This window comes from Nelumbo nucifera, chromosome 1 (assembly GCF_055504915.1).
Source record: "Nelumbo nucifera cultivar China Antique chromosome 1, China Antique-T2T, whole genome shotgun sequence".
Classification (NCBI taxonomy): domain Eukaryota; kingdom Viridiplantae; phylum Streptophyta; class Magnoliopsida; order Proteales; family Nelumbonaceae; genus Nelumbo; species Nelumbo nucifera.
This window is the reverse complement of record NC_142649.1, coordinates 58,480,284-58,501,507: the sequence shown is the minus strand read 5'-3', so window position 1 is coordinate 58,501,507 and position 21,224 is coordinate 58,480,284. Positions and strand designations below refer to the sequence as shown.

Genomic DNA, 21,224 nt, shown 5'->3' with positions numbered 1-21,224 from the left:
AATTTTATATACTAAAAGATATTAAATAAATTATATTGGTTATTTGAAAATTGATGTATATACATATATATTTTTGTTTTTTTTTGTTTTTTTTCACATTTTAATTTGTTTGTTTTTTTCACATTTTGTTACTAATTATGTCCCAATATCTCACACTTTATATAAATTATTAAATTATGATTTTTTACATTTAAATGACTTATTTAGAATCATATAAAACTAGTAATTATTGTTAATAATATATTTTTTAAGATTTCTTTTAATTTCCTAACATCTTTATGTATATTTTGAGTTTTCGTTTATATCCATGTGTATCCAAAGCATATCCCAATACATCTCTTAAAATTGTTTTTCAGATTCACCTTGCATTTCTGATACTTTGAACCTTGATTTCATCCTCTTCACTGGAAGTATCGTTAACACAGTGCTCCGTGTTGTAGTCCATATTGATCAAAATTTGAAAAAATAAGCTTCAGGACCTGGTTTCAACTTTCACGTTGCATTATGAAATGCAGTTAGAGACTTTCAGTCATATTGGGGGAACCTTAAAACACTTATAAGAGGGTCCTAAAGACCTTACCCATCTAAAATTGGATAATGGACGTTATATTTCAAAAGCTATAATTTGTTTATATACATAATATAAAGAAAAAATGACGAATCAAGTAGTCACCTCTCTTGTTTTGTGGCATATACCAATTGGCCTGTTGATCAGGCACCCCCTTGGCTTAATCATTTACCTTCGTTACACCATATATCATTCTGTAAACATATCTTTCTTTCTTTCAATAGAAAATTGAAGAAACAAAAATAAGGCATTCATGGATAAGGAATTTTGTACAAGAGGTCAAACTTCAGTTGTCGTCACATTGGGTTCCTCACAGGAAGGTTTCCCGAATTAAGCGTGCAAACACCCGTGAAGATAACCGACTGAGCACCTCAGGGAGAACTCGTGCTGTGATGCCTGGCAACACCGGAAGAAGTTCTTGGACAACCTTAACAACGTTTACATTCTGCCAACACCCAAAACATAGGCACATGAATGGGACATCTTTTATATCAAGTAAAAGATAAACAATGTGCAGAAGTTCTGTTGGTTCTTCCCCACAAAAGTATGAGCTAGAACATTCATCAAATTCCCTTCAAGAATCCAAAGAAATTTTGGTCTGTGGGTTTGACCACTATGACATAGCATTAGCAACAACTGAAAATAATATATTCATAAAGGTTTCATTGAAGATGGTGTATTCAGTACTTCACAGCTAAGCAGCGAAGAATATACAAGTTTATATCAGATCAAAATTCCTTTGTTTCCTGAATGATACTGACAAAGGAAGAAGGGTGGTAATGGATGCAAGGCAATACCTATAGAATCTAGAAATTTCCAATTTTGATTCTTGGGTCATGCATCACCAAATCACGGTTCTAATATATGACACTAACTAGATTAACATGCACCAAGACCCTACTATAAATCCCTTTCCAGAAGCTATCTAAGCAAAACAAAGTTCGCCCAAGACAAAGACAAGAATATATTCAGACAAGCTTCCCTTAGTCAAACAGAGAGAAATTAAACTTTCTAATACAATAGCCAGTACCATTGGCATAAATAAGTCAACTCTGAAACAAATCGAATGTGCAAACTTTGATCTACTTCTAGACACAGAAAAAGCAAGCTTTATTGATAACATCTAAATTTAAGCATACCTGATTTGATGTTGATTCTGAAGCTCCAGCAGTTAAGAATTCAACAACTTTCTGAACATTGTTCAATATAACTTTGTCCTCTTCTGTGATAGTTGGTACAAGGGTTGAAGGCTTAAGAGGACCTAGAGCAGGCATCACACTAAATACTGGGGCTGAATTTTGCAATCCTACAGTTGCCATTATTTGAACCAACTGATCTCTTGAAATTGCATCAATCCCTTTCACAATCTGCCTCATATGCCGAAACCAACAGTTAAAGATTTGAATCATGACAAGCAATCTTGTCAAATCTTACAAGTCACAATACAAATTAAAGATTTGAATACCCTAAGGGTTTAAATTTGAACCTTATGTCTGAATCCTTCTTTTGCAAAAAAAATCTTACAATTTTTGTTTGAATCTCACAATTTGATTCATAAATCTTACATTTATATGATTCGTGAGATTCAAATCAATTCAATTAAGAATTATTTCTCTATTTTGTCATTTCTTTTTTCTATTTAGTTTGTTCAAGGGAGACTTGTTTTAAAGCCCTTGTTAGAAATTGATCTATTTAGGTTATTTAAGACCAGATTTCAATCAGATGTAGATTAAATAGCCACTGTGTGGATTATTTCACAAGTTTGTAAAAAAAAAATAACTTATCTTATGATTTAAGATCCGTTTCAATTCAACTTTCTCCATGGTTTACAATACAATTACGATTTTCAGAACATTTTGACAAGAATTGTGTCTCAAACATCCAGTATACATATCTACAAGCAGCAACATCTTCACTCCATTACAAGAATATTAGTTAAGTTCCATACAAGAGTACCAGAATGGTGAGAGACGAAACAAGTGTTTGTGCATTCACACATGCAATATTTATATAATGAACAATGAATAGACAAAAATACCTCTGAACAAAATGAAATAATCATCTTAAAATGGTATAATCGCTTTAAAAGCATAACTTTTATCACTTTATACTGATATAATTTTAAAAAAAGTATGACCTTTTATAATTTCAAAAAATATTAACAGATATTTTCATAAATATTTTACATTAAATCAACATGAAACTTACAATATTTCTAGAATATTTCTTATTTTTATTTTGAAGTGGTCAACATTTCAACCAAAACTGGTATTTTATACCTTGGTTTGCAAGGCTCCAAACCTCAGTCTGAGCAGCAAGGTTGATTTATGCTTTTGCAACTAGTGTATGTCAGTTTTATATACTTTGGGTCCCCTTCACTTTATGAGTGGAGGATTCCTCTTTCTCTTTAGTCTTTACTTTATTAAAATAAATTCTCTTTGATGCTGGTTGATGATCAACAAGGTAGACATAATACCTCATCTAGAAGGAATTCTCGGAAAAAGTTCCCTTTGTCAGACAACAAAAAAGCCAGAGCTGCTCTTGTTTGAACTGGCTGGACTGGCTGAGATGTTCCAGATAGAGAAGTTGGGATGATAGCACCTGTCTGGCTTTGTAAAAGGCCAAGCTCAGCCATATTGCCATTAAGGTTCTCTCCACCTCCACTTTTAGCTGCAGTTATGAAGTTCTCAAAAGCTTGCATGACATCAATGAACCTTTCAGCATCAAAAACTCCAGATTTTCCATATATTGTGTAGCGCAATGCATTCCTAAGACGCGGGGATTCATCTGTTAGGAGTCTCTGAAATGAAAAGAAAGAAAGGAAAAATGAGAATAGAATAAATCTTAACTTGGAAGTATATGGGCTAGATATAATTTAAAATTATAGACTTTGAATTTCGAGAAAATAGCAAATATTCAATTAGAATACATGTGTGAATGAAGTCTCTACTCCCATAACACAACAGTTTGGGTGTGACTCTGAGGTGCAGGTATGCATCTAAGAGTTGAACCCATGTAACCCCAAAATTTTGGGATATACCAAACTCAGCTATGAATGATCCACCAATTGACATATGGTGTATTGGATAATAAATATTAATTCCAATCATTTAGGTTATGCTTATTATTTAGATGTATTTCATTATTAATTCCTAAAAAGAAAATGTTGGAAATAAATGATGCAACAAATAAACTTGAAACATTATATTTGAATACCCAAATTGAAATAATATATTGAAACTCCAAATTTTATGAGGTTTAAAGATCTCTTCTAGAGACTGCATAAATTCAAGTTCTGGCCTGTAAGTGGAATCTTCATTTTACCAACATTAATTTACCACTAGTGCATATCCAATTGAGTGGATATGTACCCACCTTATCACACCAAGTCTTAGAAAGTAGAAATAGATTGACAGATCCTACATATCTCATGCCCATATGCAAAAATTTACATATATATGTAGGAATGTGTATAGTTGGGCCAGGCTCGGGTCAGGTTCGGGCTACCTAAGGTCTAAGCCCGGGCCCAACCCAAAAAATAAAAATGCCTGAATTCTTGGGACTAAGCCCAACCCAAGGACCAAAAGTCCAATCCCATCCCATGTAAAATTTTGGGTTGGGTCAGTTCGGGCTCGGGTTGGGCCTGCCCAAGTTGTACCCCTAACTAAGAATGCTTGAAAGAGTTCCAATGTCTTTACCCAATGCACAACTCTGACATTTTGTGGCTTCTATAAGTAAACCCTAGTAGATTCTAGGTCGAAGTAGAGAAGGAAAAAAAGAGAAAGAAGAAGAAGAGAAAGAGAAAGAGAGTTCGGCCAGACTAGAAGAGAGTCTAAATCACCTCTCCCCTAGCCGACCCACTTGTATTTATTCAAAATCATAGAGTTACAAGAAAGACCATTTCGTCCCTCATAAGAGATGAGACACATAACTTAAACTCAGATACAATAGACCTTTCACTCTTAAGCAGATAAACCAGAATGACCAAAATACCCCTGACTTGAGCATTCTAACACTCCCCCTCAAGCTGGAGAGTATATATCATATAGTCTCAGCTTGTTACAAATGTAATCTATTCTTCCCCGAGACAATCCCTTTGTGAAGAGATCTGCCCACTGATTTCCTGAGCTCACATGAGATGTGGTTATCACCCCACTTATTACTTTCTCTCTTACAAAGTGACAATCAACCTCAATATGCTTAGTTCTCTCATGAAAGACAGGATTGGAAGAGATGTGAACAGCAGCTTGGTTATCACAATATAGTTTCATGGGTTTGTCAACTGAGAATCCCATCTCTTGTAGCAAGTTCTTCAGCCATACTAGTTCACATGTGATATGGGCCATAGCCCTGTACTCTGCTTCTGCACTACTTGCCACCACTGTTTGTTTCTTGCTCTTCCAAGTTACAAGATTGCCACCAAGGAAGGTACAATACCCTGTAGTTGATCTCCTGTCTGATATAGAACCAGCCCAATCAGCATCTGTGTACCCTATTATCTCAAGAGTTCCTCCATTTTGGTATAACAAACCACGACCTGGAGCACCCTTTAGGTACCTAACAATTCTCAGAACAGCTTCCCAGTGAGGGACCCGAGGATGTTGCATAAACTGACTCACCACACTCACAACAAATGATATATCTGGTCGGGTAATGGTCAGGTAGTTCAACTTTCCCACCAACCTTCTGTATCTTCCAGGATCATCAAACTCTTCACCTGCATCAACACTCAACTTGGCATTGAGATCCATAGGAGTCTTTGCTGGTTTAGCACCTAACAACCCTGTTTCTTCAAGTAGATCAAGAACATATTTTCTCTGACATAGGTTGATCCCATGTTTTGACCTCGCAACCTCTATTCCCAGGAAATACTTCAGCTTCCCCAGATCTTTCGTATTGAAGTGGTCCTGTAAGAATTTCTTCAACCTGTTGATTCCATTGTTGTCACTCCCAGTTATGACAATATCATCCACATACACGACTAGCAAGATTTTCTCATCCTTTGAGTTATAGCTGAACACAAAATGATCAACCTAACACTGTTTCATCCCAAAGGCTTTCACCACTTCACTGAACCTGCCAAACCAAGCACGTGGAGATTGTTTCAATCCATAAATTGCCTTTTTGAGCCTACACACCTTACCAGCCTCCCCCTGAGCAACAAACCCTAGTAGTTGCTCCATATACACTTCCTCAACGAGATCACCATGTAGGAAGGCATTTTTTATGTCAAGTTGTACAAGAGGCCAATCATACATAGCAGCTAATGAAATCAACACCCAAACTGAACCAATCTTAGCCACAGGAGAAAATGTGTCCATATAGTTAACACCATACAACTGAGAATAACCCTTGGCCACTAACCTCGCCTTCAATCGCTCCACACTGCCATCAGGAAGATACTTCACTGTGTAGACCCATTTACACCCAACAGTGTGCTTACCGGGAGGAAGAGCGGTGAGTTCCCACGTGTGATTATGTTGTAGAGCAAAGAGTTCTTCCATGGCTTGCCGCCACCCTAGGGAGGTAAGAGCTTCCTGGACAGTCTTGGGGATGGGAACAGATGAGAGTAATGATATAAAATTGCAATGAGCAGCAGAAAGGTGAGCAATAGAAACATAGTGTGAAATGGGGTGAGAAGTACAAGTACGTTTACCTTTCCGCAGAGCAATAGGAAGATCAAGATCTGAGGGAGAAGGAGCAGTAGCAGGATCTGTCAATAGGGGCTGAAGTGGAGGAGGGTCCGATGCACTTCTGCGGGTATACACTTGAGTGATTGGTGGCCTCTCAGTAATAACAAGCATAGGATGTGCATCTGCAGTAGAAATAAGAGCTACGGGAAGGGTGTCCACAACAGGTACAGGAAGAGGAACCACTGAGGGAGAGGAAGAGACCCCAGCATCTGAGAAAAACGGAACTGATTCAAAGAAGGTGACATCAGAGCACACAAACGATTTATGGGATTTAGGATTATAACACTTATACCCTTTCTGAGTCCTCTTAAGACGGGCAAAAACTTCTTCAAGTGAGGGGAGAGCAGACCCCCCCCCCCCCCAATATTTGTGCTTGACAGGCTCATACTCAGCCTTCAAACCCACAAGAAACCTTGTCACATTAAGCTGCTCATGTTGTTGTTGTTGGATTTGAACATCTGATGTTAGAGGGTGATACACATTGATCTCATTACGGATGTTCCTCAAACTTGCATAGTACTCTTCTAAGCTTTGACTCTCTTGCTTCAAATTGAAGTACTCTTGGTACAACTGATACACCCTAGTTGTATTGTCTTGTCCAAAGTACAGTTTCTTAGCATGATCCCAGATTTCCTTAGTTGTATCTAGGAACATGAAGTTCAACTAATCTTTGGTTCCATGCTGTTCCAGAGCCATGTCATTATCTGTGCATTTTCTTGTTCTCAGTCACTGAACCCAGGGGAATCAGAGGGAGGTTTCTCCTCTCTCACATGTTTTACCTTCCTTTTGGCCTTCAAGAACACATCCACAGATTTTTCCCATGGTACATAATTCTCACCATTCAACTTGATAGATGTCATTTGAACACTTAGATAGTCTGGAGAAAGCATGACACCTGTTTTGTTGTCATTCCCATTTTCAAATGAAGCCATCTTAATTATTTCACCTTCAAATATACAACACAACCTCACACTCTTTCACAAGACTTATCTCACTTATAACACCACCAACTCCAACTTCTTCAAATGCACATTACACACTACACACCAAGGCTGGAATCACTCAGTCATCACATCAAACACCTGGGCTGCACACTGCAGAACCATTCACCATCAACACACTAAGGCTGAAATCACTCAATAATTACATTGGACACTTGTTCTTCATACTACATAACTGATTACACACAAGGTCTAGGAGTTCACTTTTAAATATTTAGAATCATAGATACCAATTACCACAACACAACCACCACCACACCACTGCTGTCGTGAACTTCAGCAGTCGACAACTCTTCTTTCGGCACACATATGAGGAAAAATGCAGAGGAACACTACTGATATGTATATCAGTCACACCGAGCTCCACAACAACCAACTTTTGAAGCAAAAAAAAAAAAAAACATTCACAGTCCCTTACTTGGACAAACAACAGCAGTGTTCATACCTGTCCACCTTCAGCCCTCTTCGTACACTGAATAGAGGGTTTAGTATACCACTTCAACGACCACCACAACAACGACCGGAGGCATTCTCACCTCCAGGCCCACGAAACGACAGCTCCTTTTCAGCCCCTTATCGAACCTCCACTCAAGTCAGTTGAAAAATGAAGATGACTGTGAAAGTTGGCGGCGAACCCAGAAAGAGAACAGCGGCAAGAAAGAAAGGAGGATACGACCTTACAGCTCTGATACCATGTAAGTAAACCCTAGTAGATTCTAGGTCGAAGCAGAGAAGAAGAAAGAAAAGAGAAAGAAGAAGAAGAGAAAGAGAGTTCGGCCAGACTAGAAGAGAGTCTAAATCACCTCTCTCCTAGCCGACCCACTTGTATTTATTTGTTATGGGCCCGGGAATAGGATCTCGTTACGGGTCGGTCCACGGGGAAAACCTCCTGTTTTCCCTTGTTCCTCCCTGCTCTTGATCAACCTATCTTGGTGCCTTAATGGTGATTTGTCCAAGAGATCACCTAACTCTCCTTGCTCTCCTTCTTGACTGAAATTTTCGATACCTTTATTGAATAATATCAGCTCCTTAAATAGGAGATTACAAGAGGTAGAATCCTACTTTTAGGAGGACTCCTTGCTAATCTACTACTCTATCCTATTAACTGATAAGACAAGATAAGACTTCCTTAATCTATCCTACTAATAAGACAAGATAAGATAAGACTCCCTTAATCTATCCTACTAAACTGATAAGATAAGATAAGATAAGACTCCCTACTAATCCATACTACTGAACTGATAAGATAAGAACACTGAATAGATAAGACTCCTACTAATCCCTGCTACTGAAAGCAAATAAGGTAAGAATACTGAATAGATAAGATAGGATGAGAACACTAAATTGCTGCTGCTGAGAACACTAAATTACTGCTGCTGCTGCACTAAATTACTGTTGTTGCTGCCGGCGCCCCTGGACTACGAGCTTGTCCTCAAGCTCGAATTCAGGATGGGTGTCTTGAAACACAGTCAAAGGAATCCCGGATAGGTGGAATGATTTTTCCCTCCTGGATTGGGTTCCAATGAAGAGGGTTCATCCTCAGACAGCTATAGTGAGATACCAAGATTTGACCATGCGTAGCTGCATTCTTTGTCGTGGCCAACTGCAGCCTTAAGGTACTTTTGAGATGTCTTGAACTGTAGAGTACAAAGATTGTGAAGGCCAAGCTGGTGCCACTGAACCGCATCATCTAGATCCTCTTCTATTGCCTGCTTTAGTGTGTACAGAGCTCGCTCTTCCACTTCCGTCAAATCATTATGTCCAGTTCCAAACGTTGTTGCAATTTCATGCTGAGCCTTGTGAACCATGGCAAGTCCTGCCCATGCTATCCAAAGCTCAATTGTTGTAGAGTCCCCTTCTCTGAGTATTGAAGCCATTCCATTCGCAGCCCATGAAAGTTGTTCAGTGGGATCTTGAGACCTTTCTGCATCCTTGATACGATGAAGCACAACAGCATATCGAGTTGACATGCAATTAGGCTCCAGTTTTGTTGTCTTCTCCAGGCACCTTCCAGCACTTCTATGATCACCAGCCAAATAGTATGCATTAGCAAGATTCACCCCGATATGTGCAGCCCTAGGATCTGATCTGACTGCAACTAACAAACACTCTTTTGCAACATTTGCAGCCGCAACATGAGGCATACAAGCTCCTTCACCAGCACTTGCCCCAACACCTACAACAACTTGAAGATATGCAATCCCAAGATTCTGCAACACCTCGATGACACCGGATTCCTGCTTAATCGAGAAATTCTGGGTGTTGCTAACCTGCACTAGGGCAACGACCTGCTGCTCGCCCGACGATTCTGCCACGTCTGGTCGGCAGCCGGTTGTGGTTGCAGCCCCTTCCGGGTTCCTTTCCTTGCTGGAAAAGTACAATTCCATCAAGCGCCTTAATTCTCGGACGTCGTCCTTGATCTCGCGCACCTCCATGCTGTTTTCCACGATCTTGAGCTCCAAATCCTGAACCCTAGTCTTCAACTGCTCAAGGTCACCCATGACGCCTTGCTCTGATACCAAGTTGTTATGGGCCCACGAATAGGATCTCGTCACGGGCCGGTCCACGGGGAAAACCTCCTATTTTCCCTTGTTCCTCCCCTTTCTTGAGGAACCTATTTTGGCGCCTTAATGGTGATTTGTTCAAGAGATCACCAACTCTCCTCACTCTTTTCTTGACTGAAAATTTTGATACCTTTATTGAATAATATCAACTCCTTAAATAGGAGATTACAAGAGGTAGAATCCTACTTTTAGGAAGATTCCTTGCTAATTAGGAAGACTCCCTACTAATCTATCCTACTGAACTGATAAGATAAGATAAGATAAGACTCCCTTAATCTATCCTACTGAACTGATAAGATAAGATAAGACTCCCTACTAATCCATACTACTGAACTGATAAGATAAGAACACTGAATAGATAAGACTCCTACTAATCCCTGCTACTGAAAGCAAATAAGGTAAGAATACTGAATAGATAAAATAGGATGAGAACACTAAATTGCTGCTGCTGAGAACACTAAATTACTGCTGCTGCTGCCGGCGCCCACATCATTATTCAAAATCATAGAGTTACAAGAAAGACCATTTTGTCCCTCATAAGAGATGGGACACATAACTTAAACTCAGATACAATAGACCTTTCACTCTTAAGAAGATAAACCAGAATGACCAAAATACCCCTGACTCGAGCATTCTAACAGCTTCAATCAGCTCCCCCTTAGTAGGGGTGATCATCGAAAACCAAAAAACCAAAAACAGAACCAAATCAAAAAAACTGAACTGATAATTCTGGTTAGCCAAACCGGTCGGTTTAGTTTCAGTTTGGCATTTTTGAAAAACTGAAGGTATCGGTTCGGTTTTTCATATACTTTATATTACCTATATACTATAGATGAATATATTTGCATCATATTATAAATATATAATATAATATATTATTTATTATTTTAATATAATATTATATGTATTTCTAGTATTTTTATTATCTATTTACATATTTATTTACAATATATATTATAAATATAAAAAACTGAAAAATCGATGAACCAAACTAGTCGAAAATTGAACCGATCAACCAGTTAACCAATTGGCTTCAGTTCGGTTTTGGTTCACAACTTTCCAACAACTTGTGATACCGGTTTGGTTTGGAAAATAGGCTCATGGTTCAGTTAACCAAACCATGAACACCCCTACCCCTTAGACCTGCTACTATCATTAAAGATTCTTTGGTTTCTTTCTTTCCAAATTAACTACACCACCATTGCGGCATTGCCCTTACTGCCCTCCATATAATTCTCCCTCTCCTTTTTGGCTGCTTCAGAAAGTTGGGGTTGAAAAGGCTTACCACATCTTTAGGGGAGAACCCATTTGCAACCAAAGAGAGAATAGAAATAATCCCAAATACAAGACACGATAAGACAGGAGATTAGTAAATGAGAAATGGTCTCACCACGAGCTTTGCACAATATACACACATGAGGAGAGAGGCACAAATTAGGCCTCCTCTTATGCAGCATGTCATAGGTATTAATCTTTCCAAGAAACACTTCCTAACATAAAGCTTCAATTTTGGGAGAGACAGGCTTGCATCAAATCTCTTTAACCAGAAAGTTCACCCCCAAGGAGTCAGAATGGACAAGTAGGTTAAAAAAGAAGCACAAAAAAGAAACCATCGGGGGAGGGGTGCCAACTTCTACTATCATTCAGACTTTGATCCAAGAAGATTATTTCCAGCTTGGCTAGTAAGATAACAGGGGAATCACACTCATTATACCCCAAGCCCCTCCTAAAACCAAAATCCTAGTTTATCCTAGAAGGGGATGTTGCACCAAATTCTGAAATGGGTTCAAATTTGTAGTTGGACTGAGTTCAACCTGAGGAGCATATCACCACTCCATATATCCTCCCAAAACAAAGCTTTGTTCCCACACCCCACATCAAAGAGAGTAAAGTTAAGAAAAGTTGGGGGTACTACCTCTTTTATTCCAAGGAGAGTTTGAGGAAGAAAGAGGAGTCACCTTTGCATCCCAACCATGTTCTGAGAAACCATGAATGCTTCCAATGACCATGTGCCATAACCGATCACCTTATTTATAAGGGAAATTTCCACAACCACTTAGCTAACAAAGCCATATTTCTTACTTATCAAAAAAAAAAAAAACCATATTTCTTAGGATCAGGTTCCCAATACCTAGCCTACCTTGTTCCTTGGACTTGCACACCTGTTTCCACTTCACCAAATGGTCCTTCCTTTCATCACCCGATTCTCATAAGAAGTCCCTCATCTACCTTTTTTAACTGCCTAACCTCTTTAACCAGAATGGAAAATGTGGACAAAGTAGTAAATGGGCAAATTGGCAAGTGTAGATTTAATTAGGGACCTAAGAGTAATTCACCCTCCCATTGGGTAATTCCTTTTCCAAAGAGCCAACTTTTTAGCAAATATCTCCAAAATAAGTTCCAAAAGCCTTCTATTCTCAAATTGCCCCCCCCCCCAATGGTCCTAAGTACTCTAGTGGCCACTCTTTAACATTACAACCTAGGATTCTTGCTAATAATTGAACTTCTTACTCTCCCAAGTTAATTCCCACAATACAACTTTTCCCCCAATTCACTATTAACTTAGAAATCCTCTAAAAGGTATTGAGTAGATCCTTTGCTCCTCAAATCTCTTTCATCACTCCCACCATAGAAAATAATTATATCATTTGCAGCTTGTAAATGGATTATCAACAATCTTATTTCTACCTACCCTTCAACCCCTAATCAGATTGTCCAAGTCAGTCCTAATGGTTAATCTACTTAGAACCTCAGCAATCAATGTGAAAAGGAAAGGAGAAATAGGGTCTCCCTGTGTCAAACCTCTTTTGTTGGGAAAAAAAGTCTAGCAGCTCCCATTTATCAAGATTGAATAATGTATTGAGCTAATACATCCCTTAATCCATTTCCTCCAAAGTGCCAAGAAGGAAAGACCAGTCCACCATATATTATGCCTTTTCTAGGTCCAACTTACAGATCAGACCCTTCCATCCTTTCTTCTTCTTTTCAACCACACATTCATTTGCAACTAGGATTTGATCCAAAATCTACCTCCCTTCCACAAAAGTAACTTTAAATTGTAAAATCACTGAAAGCAGAAAAGTCTTCATCCTTCTATCCAAGACTTTGCAATAATTTTGTAAAGGCTACCTAGAAGACTTGTGGGTCTAAAATCCTTAGGGGTTTTGGCCTATTACGTTTTTGGCACCAGGGCTAAGAAGGTTGCATTTGCTCCTGGAGAAATCTCCCCTTTTTGGTGAAATTCAATAAAGACATCCATCAAATCCCCTTTTATTATTTCTCAACAATCCTGAAAAAAAAAAGCCATAGAGAAACCATCAAGGCCAATGGCTTTAGAATACTAATTGGGCCTCTGAGACTATCCCACTCTAGCTCCTGGAGGTCTAACCTCCTTATCCTGAAGATCTATCCCAATTGAAAACTTTTACATGGTCAGTTAATATTTGCACTAAGGGCTATTCAGATTTGAAAATCAAGAGACTCAAGTAGAAGACTTTGGTAAACGGAGTATCTATTTTACAAAATGTAGTCAATACTTGGTAACGAATTTTTTGGTCAAAACTCAAAAACCCACCTTTTCTTTTTAATTTGATGATTGATATAGAACCTTACAAGCCTACAGCTAAGATGTTAGAAAGCCATATAAAACCAACTAGACATTACCGAGTACAATCTTAAATTAACAAAGCATAGTACATTTGAACTTAAACCATAAAAAACACTCATCCAGATCATTGTTTTAAAAGGCTTAAGCCTTGAGGCAAGGTGCACAGATTTTGCCTCAAGGCTTAAGCCTTTGTCAAAATGAGGGCATAAGCCTCAAGCCTCAAGGCGTGAGGCAGTGCTTGACGCGTAAAAAGGCATAAGTCTCAAGTATCAATGATTATTTAGCGATTTAGTACAAAAATATATATTGTATGCATTTTTATAGTTCAAAATATATGAAAGAAGCATTTCAACAATGATGAGACATGTTAGAGCTGGCCGAATAAGGGTAGATTAGTCAATTTGTTTCTGTTAAGTTATGTGCTTATGTGGCAGTCTTAATAGAGACTTCCTGTCCCATACTTAAGTGGGGGCAGTTTAGTCTTTGTACCACTAATTAGAGACTAATCCATATTAAGGGTCGATTGATAGGGTTTAACCTATTAAGTTTGACTGTTCTCTTCATCATCATCTTCTTCTTCTTCTTCTTCTCTTCTCCTGGTTCGGACTACTGTAGCTACAAAAATAACATGGTATCAAAGCAGGGCGTTGCTCTCTAAATCTCCTCACAGATTCGTGACCTGCTCCTTTTCTGTTCGTGACCTCATTTTTTTTTTCTTTCTTCTTTTTGGGCTGAAGAATGGAGAACCCAGATTCAACCTAGGTCTGAGAACACCTCAGTACTTCTTTCTCTGTGCAGAACCTGACTTTTTTTTTCAAGAGAACAACTTCAGAAGTGGATGGTCGACTGATGCTCTCCATCGAAGGTTGGTTACCACCTTTTTTTTTGTGTTGTTGGTATTTCTGGGTTGAAAGCCTTCAAAATCTGCGGGGACTGATCAGAACCTAGAGAACTAGGTTGTTTGTTGTCTTGGTTCTTGGAAAAAGGTCCAAGAACAAGCTGTGTTTACAGTGGCCGAATGGTATAAGGGTTACTGCAGTGGCAGTGGTTGCTGTTTTCTTTGGACTTGTAGTGCCCTCTGAAAAGGTCAGACAGACCTGTACCATGTGTGACAGCTATGGTTGTGTAGTGGTGCTTGTGATGCTCAATCTCTATTGAGAAGCTTTAAGAGGGCTTGTATACAGTCAGTGAGTTGCTGAATTAATGTCAGTGTGATCCATGATTTTGTGAAATCAGTAGTGGTGTGAACAAGAACAAAAGTTTGTGTACCTATCTACCGTGTTTGGGGACTATAGTGTCTAGAACATCAAACTCCTGACAGCAGTACTTAGTTGGCTACCAAGAATTCAGATTAGAAGTAGCATTGGAAGAGCATCAGGGCAGCAACTGGAGATGGTTGTAGTGATCAGAAACCTAGTGTGGCTATTCCCTCTGACTATCTGGGTGTGCAGATGACTCCAATTAAACTTAATGGTGAGAACTATGTACCATGGGCCAAGTCAGTGGAAGTTTTTCTCAAGGCAAAGAGGAAAGTGAAGCATGTGAAGGAAGATAAACCGCCTGCTGACTCTTCAAGGTTTGATGACTGGGAACAGGAAGATGCCCAAATCATGACATGGTTATGGAATTGTATGAAACCCAAAATAAGTGCCAACTTTATGTTCTTAGATACAGCTAATGACATATGGGAACATGCCAAGAAGCTTTATTCTGGGCAGGATAATACCACAAGGGTATATCAGCTCTATCAGGAGTATTTCGTCTGCAGTAAGGGAATAAAACCCTAGAAGAGTACTATGCCAGTATGAAGAACCTCAGAAATGAACTCAATGTCTATCATCCCCTCGCTCCAGATGTTAAGGTTCAGCAACAACAGAGGGAACAACTAGATGTCACGAGGTTCTTAGTGGGGTTGAAATCAGAATATGAACCAGTTAGGGCCAAAATATTAGGGGGCTCTAGTCTTCCTACACTTGAGGAAGTGTTTGCACGACTTCGTAGGATTTCTTTGGGGCCTACAGAGAATCCCACACAGTCTGACAGATCAGCATTTGTGATAGCCAGAGGAGGTGGACGTGGTACTAAAGGGGGAGGACATGCCTCCCGAGGAGGTCGTGGTGGTTCCGTATTTGGCCGTGGTGGTGGTCGTGACTCAGGGGGAGGCCGTGGTAAAGGAAAAAGTAACTCTACAAGGAAGTGTACCCATTGTGGCAGGGACGGACATTCGGTGAATTTCTGTTATGGTCTTCATTGCCCTCCTTCTACATGGGCCAATCATGCAGTAGCTGGTGGGGTTGATGTCAATGATAACCAACAGGCAGGTCTAACTCCTTCCACATCTACATCTGTTTCCAGGAAGGAGATGGTGAATGTACCGCATGATGAGTATGAACGGTTCCTCCAGACTACTTCACAGCATACTACTGCCACCCTTGCCCACTCAGGTATAGCTTGTCTGTCATCCAAACCCTCTCCCTGGATTATTGACTCTGGAGCCTCTGATCACATGACCAGGACTCCAGGTGTGTTCTCTTCCCTCTCTGAAACTTCCACATCTCAAATTGTTACCCTTGCCAACGGTTCCTCTTCTCCCATCTGTGGTGTTGGTAATGTTGACACGGCTTCTCTTTCTTTATCATTTGTTCTATATGTCCCCAAGTTTTCATTCAATCTTATGTCTGTTAGTAAATTAACCAAGACTCTTAATTGCTCTATTACATTTTTCCCTTCCTTTTGTGTTTTTCAAGATCTCAAGACGGGGAAGAAGATTGGTGGGGGGCATGAGGCTGGTGGATTGTATTACCTTGACGGTGGTGGATCGTCAGTTGCACTTCAGACTTCACTCACTCCACTACAGTGGCATTGTCGACTAGGACATTCATCTCTCAAGGCACTCAAGATACTGGTTCCGTCTTTGAGTCATTTGTTGTCTTTACAGTGTGAGTCGTGTCAGTATGGAAAACATCGTCGTGTTCCCTTCAGTCCTAGAGTTGAAAGTCGCATGTTGAGTCCTTTTGCTTTGGTTCATTCAGATGTTTGGGGCCCGATTAAAATAGAGTCTTATAATGGTTACAAGTATTTTGTCACTTTTATTGATGATTGTTCAAGGATGACATGGATTTATTTAGTGAAAGAAATGAGTGAATTATTTTCCATTTTTCAAAAAATTCATGTTGAAATACGTATACAATTTGGTGTTCCAATCAAAGTTCTTCGTTCAGATAATGGTCGTGAATACTTTCTTACTTCCTTTCAACAGTATTTAGAACAGCATGGCATCATTCATCAAACTTCATGTGCATCCACTCCTCAACAAAATGGGATGGCTGAACGAAAGAACCGTCATCTCCTTGAAACTGCTCGGTCTATTCTTCATCATATGAATGTTCCTAAACGTTTTTGGAGTGATGTTGTACTTACTGCGTATTTCCTTATTAATTGGATGTGCTCCTTCATTCTTCATGGTCGGTCTCCCTTCTCTATCTTGTTCCCCACCTTGTCTCCCTTTCCATTAACACCCCATATCTTTGGCTGTGTGTGTTTTGTTCACAATCCGAGTCCTGGAATAGACAAGCTGGATGCACGCTCTATTAAGTGTGTCTTTCTTGGCTACTCTCGAACTCAAAAAGGGTACAAGTGTTACAATCCCATTACTCAGAAGTGCTATGTCTGTCCTGATGTCACCTTTTTTGAGTTTGTCCCCTTCTTCTCGGGACCTGAAGTATTCGTATCATCACCTTTGCTTCCTCTTCCTCTTCCAGTCAGTGATCCTGTTTCGGGTGCTCTAGTTGGGGTTGACCCTTCACCTCCTCTAGTGCAGATCCCTACTGAACGACCACCGATCCGGCACGTGTATACTCATCGAAAGACACCGGCTCCTCCTCCAGCTTCTACCTTGTCTGCGGATCCTGTTGTCCCTGAGCCTTCAAGACTTGATCTTCCCATTGCTTTACGAAAAGGTAAACGTAGTTGTACCCTCCATCCCATTTCCAATTTTGTTTCAGTATCTTGCCTTTCCGCTTCACATCGCCAGTTTGTTTCACTATTGTCATCTATTTCGATACCTAAGAATGTCCGAGAGGCTCTTAGCTCACCTGGGTGGCGGAAGGCAATGGAGGAGGAACTCTCTGCCCTTCAGCATACTCACACGTGGGAGCTTACTACTCTTCCACCTAGTAAGCATGTTGTGGGTTGTAAATGGGTGTATACTGTTAAATACTTGCCAGATGGCAGTGTGGAGCGTCTAAAGGCCAGACTTGTTGCTAAAGGTTATTCATAGTTGTATGGGGTGGACTATATGGAGACCTTCTCTCTAGTGGCTAAGATTGGCTCTGTCCGTGTCTTAATTTCCCTAGCAGTTATGTATGACTGGCCCTTGTTTCAACTTGACATTAAAAATGCCTTCCTTCATGGTGGCCTTATGGAGGAGGTATATATGGAACAACCACCTGGGTTTGTTGCTCAGGGGGAGGATGGTAAGGTGTGCAAACTGAAAAAGGCAATTTATGGGTTGAAACAATCGCCTCGTGCTTGGTTTGGGAAGTTTAGTGAAGTGGTGAAGAATTGGAATGAAACAATGCCAAGTTGACCACTCAGTGTTCAGCTATGATTCAGAAGCCGAAAAGATTTTATTAGTGGTCTATGTGGATGATATTGTCATAACTGGTAGTGACAAATTGGGGATCAATAAACTAAAGGTCTTTTTGCAAAACCACTTTCAAACAAAAGACCTTGGAACATTGAAGTATTTCTTGGGTATAGAAGTTGCTAGATCAAGACAAGGTGTAAACCTGTGCCAAAGAAAATATGTTCTTGATCTGTTGAATGAAACAGGACTGTTAGGTGCAAAACCGGCTGAAACTCCAATGGAACCAAATGCTAAGTTGAGCAGTGATACAGGGGAAATATTTGATCCTAGAAGGTATAGACGGCTAGTGGGGAAGCTGAACTATTTAACTATCACGAGACCAGACATCTCCTTTGCAGTCAGTGTGGTGAGCCAATTTATGCAGAACCCTCGGATACCTCACTGGAATGTAGTTCTTAGAATTGTAAGGTACCTGAAGGGAGCTCCAGGCCGTGGGATATTGTACAAACTAGGAGGAAAACTTGAAGTAATTGGGTATACAGATGCAGATTGGGCAGGTTCTGTGTCTAATAGAAGATCTACTACAGGTTAATGCACATTTCTTGGAGGAAATCTTGTGACATGGAGTAAGAAGTAGACGGTTGTGGCAAGGAGTAGTGTTGAAGCCGAATATAGGGCCATGGCACACACTACATGTAAATTAGTATGGCTGAGGAATCTCCTACAAGAAATCGGGTTCTCCATGGATAGACCTATGAAATTGTACTGTGACAATCAAGTTGCACTCCACATCTCATCCAACCCTGTCTTTCATGAGAGAGCAAAGCACATAGAGATTGATTGCCACTTTGTGAGGGAGAAGGTCCTTACTGGAGAGATAAGCACAGAACATGTGGGCTCAGGTGATCAGTGGGCAGATTTGTTTACAAAAGGCTTAAGCTTAGGGAGAGTGAACTATATATGTAACAAGCTGGGATTATATGACATATATTCTCCAACTTGAGGGGGAGTGTTAGAGCTGGCCGAATAAGAGTAGACTAGTCAACTTGTTTCTGTTAAGTTATGTGCTTATGTGGCAGTCTTAATAGAGACTTCCTGTCCCATACTTAAGTGGGGGCAGTTTAGTCTTTGTACCACTAATTAGAGACTAATCCATATTAAGGGTCGATTGATAGGGTTTAACCTATTAAGTTCGACTGTTCTCTTCATCTTCTTCTTGTTCGGACTACTGTAGCTACAGAAATAACAAGACAAATAAATAAAAAGAGTAGAAAAGAAAAACCAATAGGGGAAATCAAGTTCTATTAGTTTCTCTTAGTGTTTTAGGAGAGTTCAATGCAAAAAGGACCAATCAAGTTCTTAGTTTCTCTTGATATACCAAGTGATCTTTCTTATTATTCTAAATTTAACATCCCAAGTTTGTTTTATTTCTCATTTCTTTTCCTAATGGATTTATTTTCTTTTTAATGAGTTGTTTTTTCGCATAGATCAAATTAACTAAGTTATTTTCTTTCTTCTATACTATTGAATGACCATAAATCTAACATCTAGTTATATGGATGATTGATTCTTCATATGTTTCCTCTTCTAAATTGGTCATTTGAATTATTTGAGAACTTTGCATTTTGAAACATTGTTAGTCGATTTGTTATTATTTTATTTTATGCTTAGCTGCTGAAACTTATTACTTATAAACTTTTATTTTATGGATATTTATACCTTTTATCATTCTAACCTGTTATATTTTATATTATTTTTATCAATTTATAAACTTTAATTAATTTATTCTTAAGCTTTGAGACTTAACCTTGCAACACCTTGAGGCTTACACCTCACCTTTTTGGGTCATTACGCCTCAACTACGTGTTTAGCCTCTTAAAACCGTCATCTAGATAACAAAAAAGATTTATTAAGCATATGAACCAAAATAAGCACTATTTGAACCCCTTTTTTAATAAATGTTGAATTTTATTAACAAAGAAGAGGGAATGAAAAGCATCATAAAAACTTTTTTATCTTTCGAAAGACCATTTCTATGGTACTGAAAAGGTACCATACCTAAAACACTTTAACCAATCAAAACCTCATGTGTAGGGCTATCAATAGACTCCAAAAGTCCAAAACCCAATTCGACATCCAATCCTATTATCCCAGATTTGGATGTTAGAATTTGCATCCAAATAATAATCAGAGCCGAGGAGGATTTGAACCCATCCAATCCAAGTCTAATTATAAGAGAGAGAGAGAGAGAGATTATATACAATTACATAAATCTCATAACTAATACATTTAATATTTTATATTTACATAATTTTTTATATAAGTTAAAAAGTAAATAATTTTTAAGACTTTTTTCTCATTTTAAGCACAATAAGTCAGACTTGGATTTAATCTGAATCCGATCCAAGTCCTACATATCGGATTTCAGATCGGGTTTTGGATCTAACTTTTGGTAAATGGATCATATTCAGATATAGCTGTATCTGATCTGAATCTGGCCCAATTACAGCCCTACTCATGTTAATTTAAATGGAGATACCCTTGGATTGGTTCTGAATTTGTGAAGTGCCATACCTTTTTTATACCATAGCAGCACTCCTTACAAATAACAACTATTTCAGTGACAGTGGGCCAATCGGCTTAAAGCTATTGCATGACATGTAATGTAGCAACTTTCTGTTCAAATACCCACACAACTAAATAATGAGCTCTAACAATATATATATATATATATATATATATATATATATATATATATTCTGCACGAAAAAACACTAGAAACCCTTAAAAGTATCATACATTCTAGAGAAAAAAATACCTGCGCAATATATGGATAGGCTTCATCTACAATAGCAAAATCAGGGTTTCCCACTAATGCGATGCCTTCTAGCACCCCAATGGCTCTGATTATTAGTGCAAAATATGGTGGTATTCGGAATGGATAATCAAATGTTATTTGAGCTAAATCTGATGCCAATTCCTGAAAGTTTATATTTTTTGCCCCACCACCTTCAAGTGCTTGATCAAAAACTTTGGCCAGAACTGGCAAGATGGGTTCTAAATTAACACCTTCTGGAATGAAATCAAGCTTAACAAAATCTTTGACTATAGCTTCATAGTCACGATGTATAAGGTGTGCAATTGCTTCAATCATTCCATACTTTTGATCATCAGTTAATTTTGTCACAAGGCCTGCAGTAGTG

At 39.0% G+C, this 21,224-nt stretch overlaps 1 protein-coding gene across 1 annotated transcript in view; it reads right to left on the bottom strand.

Moving 5' to 3' along the window:
- Nucleotides 1-590: 590 nt before the first annotated feature.
- Nucleotides 591-21,224, bottom strand: part of LOC104585840 (Protein kinase superfamily protein) — a 46,057-nt gene continuing 25,423 nt past the window's right edge. The window contains exons 10-13 of the mRNA XM_010242843.3: nt 20,840-21,213; nt 3,045-3,368; nt 1,708-1,935; nt 591-1,013 (exon numbers count right to left, since the gene is read on the bottom strand). Of these exons, the coding sequence (XP_010241145.1) occupies nt 879-1,013; nt 1,708-1,935; nt 3,045-3,368; nt 20,840-21,213 (1,061 nt within the window). The 3' untranslated portion in view covers nt 591-878. The remainder of the gene's footprint in view (nt 1,014-1,707; nt 1,936-3,044; nt 3,369-20,839; nt 21,214-21,224) is intronic.